Source organism: Cervus canadensis, chromosome 10 (assembly GCF_019320065.1).
Source record: "Cervus canadensis isolate Bull #8, Minnesota chromosome 10, ASM1932006v1, whole genome shotgun sequence".
Classification (NCBI taxonomy): Eukaryota; Metazoa; Chordata; class Mammalia; order Artiodactyla; family Cervidae; genus Cervus; species Cervus canadensis.
Window position 1 is genome coordinate 8883371 of NC_057395.1, and position 13980 is coordinate 8897350.

At 39.1% G+C, this 13980-nt stretch overlaps 3 protein-coding genes and 1 pseudogene across 14 annotated transcripts in view; 2 read left to right on the forward strand and 2 right to left on the reverse strand.

Moving 5' to 3' along the window:
• Nucleotides 1-13980, reverse strand: part of LOC122447860 (ankyrin repeat domain-containing protein 26-like) — a 578892-nt gene that overhangs the window by 158549 nt on the left and 406363 nt on the right. The window lies entirely within an intron of this gene.
• LOC122447871 overlaps nucleotides 1-13980 on the forward strand; it is a 318875-nt pseudogene that overhangs the window by 139048 nt on the left and 165847 nt on the right.
• LOC122447862 (ankyrin repeat domain-containing protein 26-like) overlaps nucleotides 1-13980 on the forward strand; it is a 378001-nt gene that overhangs the window by 59406 nt on the left and 304615 nt on the right. The window lies entirely within an intron of this gene.
• LOC122447870 (coiled-coil domain-containing protein 144B-like) lies at nucleotides 792-13762 on the reverse strand. Its single transcript, XM_043478593.1, has 9 exons — nucleotides 13568-13762; nucleotides 11619-11717; nucleotides 10980-11008; nucleotides 10813-10885; nucleotides 8173-8421; nucleotides 7053-7135; nucleotides 2377-2528; nucleotides 1841-2098; nucleotides 792-903 (listed from the first exon to the last, which is right to left on the reverse strand). Exons 2-8 carry the CDS (start codon nucleotides 11704-11706, stop codon nucleotides 1861-1863), a joined length of 912 nt encoding a protein of 303 aa, XP_043334528.1. The 5' UTR covers nucleotides 11707-11717; nucleotides 13568-13762; the 3' UTR covers nucleotides 792-903; nucleotides 1841-1860.

Consider the following 13980-nt stretch of genomic DNA (forward strand, 5'->3'; position numbering starts at 1 on the left):
CAAAATCATAGCTACCCACGATGATACTATCAACTAGAATCAACAAGGAATGATTAAATCCTATTCAGTATAACCTAAGCATTTGTAAATTCATGATTATATCATTTTTTTAAATGTATGTATGATAGAATTAACTTAAGTAATCATCTATATATTCATTTACCTAAGAATATTACACTTCAGAGCCAATGAACGAGCCCTTACCAAAAGCTATATATGAACAGGAGTACATTTGTACATAATAATCATGTACAATAATAATAATGTACAATTAATTTATCATAACAGTTTAAAGATAATGTCATACAATCAATAAGCTTTCTAATATTGGAAATGCAAATAAGACTACACTCAATAGACACTTCCTCCTCTGGTTCTTTTCCAAAAGCATACACACTCTACAAGCTCCCCTCTCAACGTGAAACAAGAAACTCCTTTCAACTCCACATTCCTCTTCAGTTACCATCCAGGTCTCCATTTCTGGCCCAGGAAATATTCCCTATGGAGTTGTTTATGTGTGTTCACTGCAGTCCAGCTTCCAAGTGGACTCTACTGAAACAACTTCCGGCCAAAGGCACGGGTCCTCTCCTTCACCTTTCCGCCGTGTTCACCCAGTAGAGTTGAGGATTCTCTTCTCTTGGCCGGTATGCTATATTATGCTGCTCTATTTCCAGAAGAAGTATTCAGTGCTAATATTTCTTCCCCTAGAAATAAAGAATCTGTCCATGTTACCTGCTGTCATCTTGATCCACCTTCCTTAAAATGCTGTCATCGTTCACGTGCAGCAGACCATCAGTCAGTGAATTGGTCTTTTCAAATACTGGTGCAATCACACATTCTTCTGGTGTCCATTTGTCATTGTTCTTTCTCTCTATTTCCTTCCTGGGCATGCCAGGTTCACTACTTGAAAAAATCCACAAAAAAGCCAATGTTTTCAAATAATTCGACTAATAAAGAATAAAAAAACAATTCTTGTAAAATTCCAACTCTTACCCATCTTAAGTCATTGATTAATTCACAAAACAGTTATGAAGTACCAACCATATGCAAGAAAACAAATTCTTCCTTCAAACACAGATACACAATTATGATATAATATGATATGGAAGAGTTGACATATGAAAGTGATAAGTGAAATAAGGAAGGCTTTATGGAAGAAGTGAAGAGAGGAGGTCAAAAGGAAGAGAAAACCGAGAAATCGTTCTACTGGGAGATTAGAATGTGAGTACACAGATCAGGCACACGGCATCTGGGTTGTTTCCTAGGAACCTGGAAGGAAAAGTACAAAACACATGAAAGAAAGTAGAGAGATGCACCTGGAGAGACATTGGGAAGAACCTCAAGGGCTACACTGAAAACCTCAAGTCCACTGGCTAAGCACAGTGATTCTTAGACATGGGAGTCATGATTAGATTTACACTATATATAATTCTTTGCTTTTAAAAACAGTAATGTTTAATCTAGGAATTTCCCTGGTACTCCAGTGCTTAGGAATCTGCCTGCTCATGCAGGGGGCACAGGTTCGATCCCTGGTCAGGGAAGACAGCACATGCCTCATGCAGAGCAATGAATCCTGTGCTCCACAACCACTGAAGCCAGCACCCTAGAGCCCACGCTCAGCATCAAGAGAAGCTACCACAATGAGAAGCCCAAGCACTGCAGCTGCAAAGAACCAGCGCAGCCAAATAAATTACAGAAAGAAAAAAAAAAAGAACCTCAAAGAAAAAAGTAACACTTAATTTAGATGGTTTTTAAAATGACATGTGGCACATCCACCATGAAAGAAGAAATCAAATTTAGTGGGGCGGGGGGTGGGGCAGTTTACTTGTAAACCACCCACATGATGGGGTGACGTCAGCATCATGGATGAAAGGCAGGTGCCTCATCAGTTCTCCTGCCACCAACAGCAATTTGGCCTCCATCCATGGACATACTCAAAGTGCTAGGAGGAGAAAACTGCCAACCAAGAGGACTCGATCCAGAAAAGTTGTCTTTCAGAAATGAAGGAGAAACAAAAACTTTCCCAGACAAAGCAAACCTGAGGGAGTTCATCACCACTAGTCTCGCCTCATAAGAAATGCTGAAAGAAGTCCTCACACTGAAATGAAAGGATGTTCAATAGTGACATAAAATAAATTTAAACATACAGCACACTGGTTAAGGCAAGTATGCAGTCAAATCCAGAATATTCTAATATGTAACATGGTGGTATGTTAACAAAGTAACTAGTATTAAGGCTAAAGGATAAGAGTATTCAAAATAACTATACCCCTAGTAAAATATAAAATTCGTAAATCACAAACATTAGCTCAAGTTAGAAATCATTTTACCGGAAAATAACAAATGATCTACTGTTAAGTATTGATATAGGCTTACCCATCAGGACCTTTATTCTGCATAGCAGGAAACTCCTGCTTGTTATTTCCTCCACTCTTTCTCTGCTGACTCAATCGACTCTCATCAGCAGCATCGCATACGTTGTCTGATACTTCCACTTCACTACTTTTGTGCTTCTTTTCTTCTTCAACCTTTAATGAAAGTTTGACACTAAGAATAATTGCTATGTATTTATTATAAAGATCCTTGTTTCCAATTTATTATTTGACTCAGCATTTGCCCGGATTTGAAGTGATAAAGATACTTTTGTGCTTACATTAATTTTATCACAAGTCACTGAAAGTTTTGTAAAATGTGCTTCTTTCTCTTTGAGGGAAAGAAACAAAATTCCCAAAATTTCAAGAAAGGCTTTCTAAATAAGATACAATTATTCCATCCAGTCTTCCCCATCTGACTGGCAGAGATGGAGAAACAGAAACACACCACATGTGTCCTCTTCAGTCTTTACCACCTGGGTTTTCCACGGAACAGTCAGGTGTGGAGGATGCGACACCTTAGTGCCTCAGAAACAGAAAAGCCGCTTTCTTCTTTCTGCACTAAAGCTATTCTTTCCCCACTGCCTTTTCCCATTCTTTTTTCATTTGGATCCAGGAGACAGCAAAAACCTGATGGTGTTCACTGAAATATGTGAACCAAAGTTTACCAAAACACAAGGAGCAGAATGAAACTGAGGAGGTGTTAGTGTGGAATTCTGGAATATAAGGAATGCTTCCCAATCCCACATTCAATAACCATCCAATTTTATAGCTAGAGGGTATAGAAAGAACTATCTTTGCCCCACTATTTACCAGTAGCAGTTTTAAAATCAAAAAAGGTTAAATGAGTTGTTCAAAGCCCCTAAAGTGGCATTCCCTAACATTTTATGGCACCAAAAGAGATGATACAATTCTGTCATCTTGAATCTGATAAAATTACCAAATGAATTCCTCAAATGAATCAGGTAAGTTAAAAGCGTGACTTTGGCAAAGTAATTTAATTCGTTAATTGGGGGTAGGGTTCATTCTCCTTTTTCTTTAAAGGAGAATGGCTACATTTTCCTCTTTTTTTGTCTTACACAGAAGAGCAAGCACGTTTAAACACCTACTACTGAAGAAAGAAAAATCTCACAGCATCTCAAACCTCAGTTTTTCCTTTGGAGATAAACACTTGGATTATTTTCTCTGTTTTTTTGCTGAGAGTTTTATACTATCTATGGGCTTCCCTGGTGGCTCAGATGTTAAAGAATCTGCTTTCAATGCAGGAGACGTGGCTTCGATCCCTGGGTCGGGAAGATCCCGTGGAGAAGGGAACAGCTATCCACTCCAATGATATTGCGGCCTGGAGAAATCCGTGGACAGGGCAGCCTGGCCAGCTACAGTCCATGGGGTCACAAGGAGTCAGACACGACTGACCAACCCTCACACACACACACACACTACCTATGTGACAAAATCACACATGTCAAAACTTACTACATTTTAGTAAACAACAGAGTGAAGCGGTCTCTCTCAAAAGAGACATCTGCGAGTGGTGATTAAAGCGTATGTGGGAGTGCATGTATTTGTTCTTAAAAACATCCTGAAGTGGCCATGTTGGAAATCTAAGTGCCCAGGGACTGCAGAAAGCAGAGAAGATCACACAGATTCAACTACAATGAAGAGATTAGAGGGAACACGTGTTCATGTCCCTTCTCTCAGTTTCTGCTTTCTTCCCATTCTGTGGAAATACAACTTCTATTTAATCCAACAGAGTCAAAAAAAACAACAACTGCAAAACCCTCGTTGATCATACTCCTTAAACACTTTCCTTGGTGCTTATTCTGGCTCAGAAGGTCACATGCGAAGGAGCTAAATGAGCTTCCCAGTCCATATGCAAGACTGACAGAGACAGAATTTGATTGATTGAAGGACAAAAGCTACGAAAAGTTTCCTGAATTCCTATTATGTGGAAGGCAGAAATAATCTATTTCTACACAAGTACCTATTTAGATGACCCCACTTTATTCATAAGTAGAAAATCAAAATGGACCAGATCATCCAGAAAGGGAAAAACCAAAGCAAGAGCAAATGAACCTCTACCTCTTTCGGAAGCTGAATTTTCTCTTTTCCCAAAGCTGACAACACGACTTGTAACATGTCTATTTCATTCTTAAACCTCTGCATATCCTTCTGTCCATTCTTCACTTAGATACACTTTGGATGCTCTGTGACTATTCGGTGGAGGAGAATTCCCATTTTCAAATTCGGGTTCCACGCTTTCATCGTCCCTAGCACTGCAATTACCTGCATGCAGTAGCTTCTGGAACCCGTCCTGTATTGGTTTGCTTTTCTCATCAGTATTTTTCATGACAGCAGGAGTACCGTGACTTTTTATTTGAATTATGTGTTTCATCTTACCGGAGCAGACAAGCCACAGACTAGACTGACGTGTCTGTCCAATGTCTAATTTCCGATTTGTGGGATTTTGCCTCATATTGTCTGATATTTGCATATCAAATTCTTGGGCTTCTTTCACTTCAAATGTAACTACCTGCTCCCCTACTTTTTTGTTTTCTGCATCATTATAAAAACTCTCCTCATTTTTGATAAACACATGTTCAATATCTAGTTTATCACTTTCAAGGTCTATTTTATTTTCACTGAAACAAAGCTTTGAAGATGACTGACAAGTGTATCCCGGGGACCCATAGTTCATGCGACGAAAAACCATTTTCGAGACTGGGTTCTTTTTGTTCAGGACATACTTGGAATACTAGAGAGACAGATACTCCAAATGCATCTTTCTCCCCACAATCAGCTATATTATTTGTCGTGTTAGGAGGTATTTCCTTTCTGTTTGCTCCTTCTTTAAGGTGATCATATAGTGGCTCCTCCTTAGGACAGATGATAATTTTGTATTTCTCACAAATCTCACCTAACTTCTGCTTTAAGTCATTTGTGATGGTTCTAACTTCTCTTTCCATTCTAATTTGCCATCTTTGATCCACATTTTTTCATACTTCTCCACACAAGGAGGCCTTGAACATACAGATCCGTCCTGTCTACCACATTCCTTATTTATTTCTGGCTCTTGAGGCAATTTTTGCAGCTGCAAAAGTGGAAGATTAATTGGGTTGATTTGATTTTCAGGTGTCTTTTCTGTCAGGGTACATGTGTGCAAAATAATATAATCCTTAACTAATCCAGTATGGATAAGTAAAAGTCAGAAAATCATTAAAATTTCACTGTTAAATGTCTTAATTTATATGTAACCACTGACAAATCACCAGGTCACAACTAAGAAGTGAAAAATAACTTGCCTTACCGGAAAATAGGAGAAAAACATTAACTCACAAACCCAATTTTGTCACTGCTTGACTGAATTAAACAATTCATACATGTTAAATCTACCAAAAATCAATTAGATGATTTTTAATGTTATAAATGCTTCTTCCCTTAAAAATAGTTCACCTCACAATACCGTATATGGGGAGTCCCTACGGCATGTCTGCTAAGGCTTTGGTTTTCTTTTTTAAGGACTAATATCTGGAGAACAGACAAACTTTATATGACCAGGAGCCAAACTCAATTAACACTAATCAGAAAGAGGAACCAATTCCTAAATTTTCATGTAAATTATATATTATGATAGTGCTATACATCAATACATATTGCCTGCTTACATTCAGCTATGTGTGTGCTAGGTCGTGTCTGACTCTCTGCGACCCCAAGGACTGTAGTCCACCAGGCTCCTCTGGCCATGGGGATTCTCCAAGCAAGAAGACTTCAGTGGGTTGCCACACCCTCCTCAACCCATGCCTTCCCAACCCAGGGGTCGAACCCAGGTCTCCCACATTGCAGGCGGATTCTTTCTGTCTGAGCCGCCAGGGAAGCCCGACAACACTGGAGTGGGTACCCTATCCCTTCTCCAGGGAAATTTCTCGACCCAGGAATTGAAACGGGGTCTCCTGCATTGCAGGCAGATTCTTTACCAGATGAGCTACCCAGGAAGCCCCAACATTCAGTTATATTATGTTCTAATATCCACCAAAGAAAGTAGATAAAGCATTTTTAGTAATATCTACTGATTTCCCACCCTGAAGAGAAATAAATTCGAACGTTATTATTTGCACCCTAAAAACAAAGGTCCAATCTAGAAGGTTCGATTCTCTTAATAGGCAACTGGGTTGATTCTATGACCCCAATCTCTCCCTGAATGTTCATCCCTAAGTCGATTATGCCGAGATCACAGGCAGAATGAATCTTTTATCTTGATGTCAGTGACTGGCGCTTTCAATGGAAAGCCTTGAGCCACTGGGAATGATTTCTCTTTACATATATCTAGGTCAGGGGCCGTCATATTGTTCAGAATTTCAACTGCTTAATCTTACGATTCAGTCTTTGATATCACCTTCTTAATCATGTAATGAAGTTATAAAAATGGCAAAAGTAAACAAGTCAGGAAATTTTTTTCCCTCAATTCCAAAGACGAGCTATAAATTATAATAGATTCTAACAGTATTTTAAGTTGTATAATTAAAGTGCTATAAAAACTATTAAATTATTATCTATCAATTCTAAAAGGGTAATTTTGAAAGGCAATTTTATTTGTTATGGACTCTGTTATACACTGTATTGTATTGGTAAAGCACAGAAAATGGAATTAAACCAGAAATTTAAATTTATAGTTTTACTTGCCTGTGAATCGTTATTTTCATTTCCATGAAGTTTTTCTTGTTCTTCCTCTAACATCACTTCCACATCTAGTTCTCCTGACAAATCTGCATGTTTAGTTAAAATTCCTTAGAATATTTAGATAAAAGACATAATCTTTATTTAAAACACAGATTTAAAACATTGTACCAAATGACAGCTTAAGTCGAAATTTATCTTCAGATGAATATTTACTTGTTTAAGAAATACTTCCAATGATCAAAAACTTCAACAAACCATTTGGGAAACACCAGATGTCACCAGGATACAGGCACACAAACACCTCAAAGCTTCATTCATGAATTCATCCAAGCATCAGCGAAAAAAACACTCAGAAACCAAACAAGGTTTCAAAATACAGGACAGACATATAAAGTCACAGTATATTCTCTTCTCTACTTCATCACAGTACCTTTTAACAACATGCCAAGCTTCAACTGCATTATTCTTCTTAGTTTACAAATTCCTCTTACTTTTTATGCTTTCATCAATTCCTTCATCTGAAATGCTTCCCTGTGCTCTTCTGACAAATTACTTTTCATCTTTTCAGACTCAACCTGCTTTGTGAAGTTGCCCTTGATTACAGCTATCTTTCCCCAGATAAACAGCTATCTCTTTCCTTGTAGCTACCTTAGTACTTTTTTCTAGTGCATCTTTATAGACCTCTCTAGTGATAGACATACATCTAAACTGTAAATTATTTCTTGACATGTCTATCCTCTTGGCTTCTAGACTGCAGAGGGCAAGCTGTTAAAAATCACCTTAGTATGAATAGTCTTTATGTTTTTCAATAATTAATTGTCTACCTAGGTCTCACAAAGAGTCCCAGAGTTCTAAATATAATCCTGCTATCCACTCTCAGATGTATGCTAAATACTAGCCTAAATGAACTTGCTTCTCCAAACTCTCTTTGTTATTTATTATAATCCTATGGTCAGAGGGAGAACGCAGACACCTTGCTAAGAGGTAGTGTTTGGCTGTAGGTTGCATAAAAGGAGTCAGCACAAGGTAGGTTTTGCCACAAACTCGAATCCGGATCCGTCAGAATGATGGTAAGGCCGTGCCCAGGTGGCGCACGGCTGAGTGCCCTGGGCTTCTGCATTACCTTGTTTGCTTTCTCTGTTTTCTGGCAGCGGAGACTGGCCTGGGTGATGGGGCATGGAATTCCCTACCAGAAACATCGCTGCATTTTTCATCTTTTCTTTATCTGTTGCGGTCTTCTGTCCGAGTTCTGTGGGTGCTGACTGATTTTTGGTCACTGACTGGGACACCAACGGACGCCGATCATCAGCTTTCAAATGCCCGGCTCTTTGACAAGTCTCACTACTGAGGCTCAAACTAGTCGAATCCCAGTCTGAAAAATGTGAAAACAAAGTCTCCATTTATCAGGATCTGAGGAAGAAACAACTCTGACTACCTCGTACAAAGTCTTTCTTCAGAGAATCAATCCCACTTCCTCCTTCCCCTGAAACTCACTATTCCTTCAGAGGTTCCTCTCTCTTACCTGTCACTGTCATTCATGAAGAGATGTTACCTAGTGTGTCTCATTTCTTCTACTTTTTACTTTTCTAGTATTACTTTGATTCACTCAATCTTTATTACATACTCTGTATTTCATAAGAACTTTATTATTTTCCTTCAACATACAAATATTTTATTAACAAAATTTATCTCTAATTTATTTTATGTTTAATTTTGCATGATGATTTTGTGTCTTCTAGAGACCATGGTTTTAAAAACACTTTTAATGAATGGTACTACTTTAATTAATGGTAGAAACCTAGACAACGTATTATAAAGCAAAGACATCACTTTGCTGACAAAGGTCCATACAGTCAAAGGTCTGTTCTTTTCAGTAGTCACATGTGAGAGTGGGACCATAAAGAAGACTGAGTGCCGAAGAATTGATGCTTTCAAATTGTGGTGCTGGAGAGACTCTTGAGAGTCCCCTGGACAGCAAAGAGATCAAACCAGTCAATCCTAAGGGAGATCAACCCTGAATATTCATTGGAAGGACTGATGCTGAAGCTGAAGTTTCAATACTTTGCGCACCTGATGCGAACAGCTGGCTCACTGGAAAAGCACCTGATGCTGGGAAAGACTGAGGGCAGGATGAGAAGGGGAGGGCAAGAAGAGAAGGGGGCGGCAGAGGATGAGATGGTTGGACAGCATCGCTGATTCAATGGACATGAACTTGGGCGAACTCCGGGAGATGGTGAGGAACAGAGAGGCCTGGCTGCAGTCCATGGGGTCACAAAGAATCAGGCACGACTTAGCGACTGAACACCACACCATCAACAACTACTTTAATTTCAATGAGATGGTCTTTCCTCAATGTACATATGTCTTCAGAACTCATTTTTAAAGCCTTGGAGAAACATTATACCCTGGAGAAGGAAATGGCAACCCACTCCAGTATTCTTGGCTCTTGCCTGGAAAATCTCTTGGACGGAGGATCCTGGAGGGCTACAGTCCATGAGGTCGCAGTGGTTGAACACCACTTAGCGACTAAACAGAAACATCATAAACTCACATAAGAAATGATAGCCTTGTGTGTGACTAATTGTTTCCATGTGAAAATAGCTAAGTCTAGGACCACACTGGACCCAAGGAGCACAGAGGGCCATGAGACAGGAATGAATACACCACAAAAAGCTAAAACTGTTAGACCTACATTTCTTAAGGGAAGTCAAAGAAACAAGCAAGAAATGTAAAAGTGAAACGTAAAACCCTGTGTCAACACAAGGGCCCCTTTATCATTTTACATCGAATCACTTCAATGGTTTAAAACTGTGGTTCTCAAGTGTCTGCTCAGAATTGCTGAAGTCCAGAGACCCATCGGGTCAGGGGGTCCAAGAAGTCAGAACTCTTTTCACAACAACACTAAACGTTACTTCCATTCTCATGCTGTTCTGAGGGCACAGTGGCGTTCTTCAGAGACACGATGTGTGATATCATAACACTAAGGACTAATGGAATTAGCAACTATGATGGTGTGTGCTTGTATTTTAAGTTTTTCCGTTTTTATTTTCCAATACAGTGAACAACAATAGACTTAAACAAAGTTCCTCGGAATTCTCAATAATTTTTAGAAGTATAAAAGGATCCTATAGCCAAAAACTTTCAGAATCACTGTTTTGAAAGATTATGTCTATCGAATTTAAGGTATGATTATTTCCCCTACTTCTCATAATCAAAGACACCACAAACATACACACACACAGTCTGCTAATCAAAACATCTGATTGGCCTACATTCATCTGTGTAACAAAACTAAGCTGAAATAATTGTAAGTTGAAATACAACTGACATGTTAGCAAGTGAAGCTTTACTCTAGGTAAAGATCAGAGTTCAAATAAGAATTTTTGGACACTGGAAAAATCTTAGGGTCTAATAATTAATCTCTGAGAATTCCGGAGAGTATAGAGATTCCAAACTGAGAACTTAAGGGGTATCGAAACATATACAGAAACATCTTGAGTTCAAGCTTACATTTTAAACATTTCTTGTTCATATGCTTGTAAATATCTTTTTTTTTTGAAAACGTGGAAACCAACAATTATGTTTGCCTTATGTATGTCCAATTCTTCAATTAAATTTGCAAAAAGAAGTTAAGAGTATGAAGAGCTAGCATTTGAAATATTTCAGTGTTCCTCTTTCCAGACGGGACTTCCCTGATGGCTCAATGGTGAAGCGTCTGCCTGCAATGCAGGAGCCAGAGTTAAGTGTGTATCGCAAAATTTACCTGAATTAGATGTTTGTGGATCTTTCGTTCCTACTGTTTTATTAGGAACAGAATCTTTCACTCCGACTGCGGGCTGAATGGGTTTGGAAACAAGTTGATTAATAAATAATGTGCATATGATACAAGCCACAGTTCATAAATCAAGATAAAAGCATAAACATTTTTACCTTCACATTAGGATATTTCTCAGGAGACTCTAAAAGGCAAAAGGGACATAGAGTTAATCACATGTAAATATGAAAGCCAGCCGTACATTCATGCAGAGTTAGTACCGAGCAGAATCCTCGTGCGCCTTGACACTGAATACATTTGGTTTCAGTGTCTTGTTTTTAGGGAGATGTTAGGACACTGGCAAGACAGACATATGAATCCATTATAGATAGTGAAGAAAAACATAGGAATACAGGTTTAACAAAACATGCAGTAAGATTTCAAAAGTAACATCATGTTTTCAATGACTTTAGAAAATATTAAAGAGCACACAGACCAATGTGAACATGCTGACTGATGAGGAGAAAATTAATCTTAATCAGAGGAGCAAATCATGACCCCAAGAAGATACATGTGAAAGCTGATGGTAAAATGCAACAGTGTATCTTGAATCCAATACAACAGTAACAGTTACACCGTTACACAAGCATTTAACATGTTCTTCAATCTGTCCAGTCATTTAAGAAGTGCACAGTTGGGATGGCAGTTCAGCCGAAAATGTAATTCATTTCTCATCAGAGAAAGCAATGACCTGATTAGCTCCAATATACACTTGTAGAAAAACGTTTCACAAAAGTATTCATTTTTTTCCATACCCACGTGGGCTACTGCTATGCCTGCATGTCTGGGCTCCCCTAGTTCAGCCATCTTAAAGTTTCTCAATCCACTCACGCAAGAAGGCATGAAAGACACACCTACGAAATAATGCCCGAAAGATTTTCAACATTGAAATACAATGATCAAAAAGAAAATAATAAATTTAATTGCCACACAATTATTAGACGTTAAAAATCTTGCATGTTTTAAAATCAGTGTAGTATTTCTTGAAAATAGCAATTCTAGCATTTAGGGAATGAACCCTATCAATCTGTTTTGTTTCAAAACTTAGTTTGGTTGGGTACATCATGCTAATGCTTAAAAGGATTTCTGTGAAACAACTGTCAAAAAAAGCAGTTATCTTATAAAAAAACAAGTCAATCCCTCCATATTCAAATTAATCGAATTTGAATAACAAATACCAGTACAACATACATCTCTGATGTCTATAGTTACTTGGAGTAGCTGGGGTTGACCCTACTTCTAGCACCCGCTCCCACCTCCAGGATTCGCTGGAGCAATAATGATCTTATCTCTTTTCAGGGTAAATACACTCAAGTCATCTAGAAGGCGTTCTCTCAAGTGTCCTCATCAACTCCAAACTCACCTCCCTAAAGCCTTCCTTTCCTCCCTTTGTCCTTTCACTAGAGTCTTTCCTCTATAAAGGGTAATCTCTGCATCCGTGGTCTTAATTTTTCCCCCTTTACATTCTTTCTATGGATCATCCCACCACTTCTTTTTCCTTCTTTGCTTGGCAATGGTATCTCACACCTATAATTGTACTTCGACTCTTTGCTTCCCTCTGGCTATAGACATGCTCAGAAAGAAAAACAAAATAATGCTTTTCCTTGATCCTGTGATGTCCTGCACTAGCCAGTTCTCTTCTTCCAGATTTCTCTAAATGCAAGGCTACACCCTCGCTTGTTAGAAACGCAGAATCTCAGACCTCGTGCTCAGCATGTCCACTTCACACAGGGTCCCAGGCGCCTAATTAAAATTTGAGAAACTCTGGTCTATACAGAGTCTGCTTCTACATGACTTCAACTTAATTTGTTCTCCTGAAATCTTAGCCTCAACTTCCTCACTCTAACACATCCCCCCAGACTGAAACTGTATTACAAGTTGGAAACTTTGCAGTGGACTCTCGATCAGGCTGTAGGTGCCTTGATCTCCCTATCATGTCCCCCGCTCTCTCCTTCTTTCCAGGTCTCTTCTTTTGGCCTATGGGACACCATCCTATAAAGCAGCGACATTTTGCATGACATCAATTTGCAAACATTTACAGCTGAGCACCTATGCCCATGTTCCTCCACAAAGGATAATGCACAGCTCTGCATGCCTAGGGACCTCAATCCTGAATCCTCCATAACAATGAGGAAAACAGAAAGGGGGGAAAATTTTGCTGCTCTTCTCTGATAAGTTTAGGTGCTGGAAGCTCACTTCACATTCACCGTCCACGTCAAATACTCCCTTTTCCTAAAGACCTATCTTACTTATGGCCCCCTCCCCCATAGGCCCTTGCTTCTTTTTCCTTCATTTCCTCCCTCTGCCCTCTGCCTCTGTCATCCTCCATTCCCTCTTTCCTCTTATTTCTCAACCTTCCTTCGGTTGTTGAGTATCTTGAAACAGAACCAATAATTTTTTCTTTTGTCCATGTGCCATGTGGAGTCTTAGTTCCCTGACCAGGGATCGAGCCTCCACCCTTGCACTGGACAGTCTTAACATTTGGACCTCCAAGAAGTCCAGGAACTAATAATTTAGCTCCTTAAACTGGATTCTCAATTTCATCTGTGCCTGACACCTGATAAGATACACAATTTCCCTCCTCTCCTCATCTTTTTCCTCCCTACGCATCTGACAGGTGTTTTTTTTTTTTTTGCCTGTCAGAATATTCCCATTATAAATCAATGTTCTGTCAAATAACCTTTCTATAAAATACAGTTCTTACCTTCTGCTTGTCCATTTGATGTATTTTTTCCTCTTTGATCTCCAGGTAAATGATCCAGAAACGTCTGTGGAACACTCTCAGAGATACTCTGCTAAAATGAATATTGAGTTCCATGAAGGTTTCCTAATGTCTTCCTAAGAAAACACCCTACTTTTAAAAACTGCCTACATTTAACCCAGTTAAGACAGGTTTTGCCAAGATCTCACAGCTGCCAATTGACAGAACCTGGATGCTGACTTCATACACTGCTGGATCACCAGGCAGTGGCTGTCAGCAATGAAGACATCAAGCCCTTCCTATCTCCTTCCATAGCTGCCACCTTCAAACAGGGCATCGTTACTTTATGTTACCTCAGGTATGGCTGCCATAAAGGTACTCTGCCCTGCTACTTAAGTTTAGTCGCTCAGTCATGT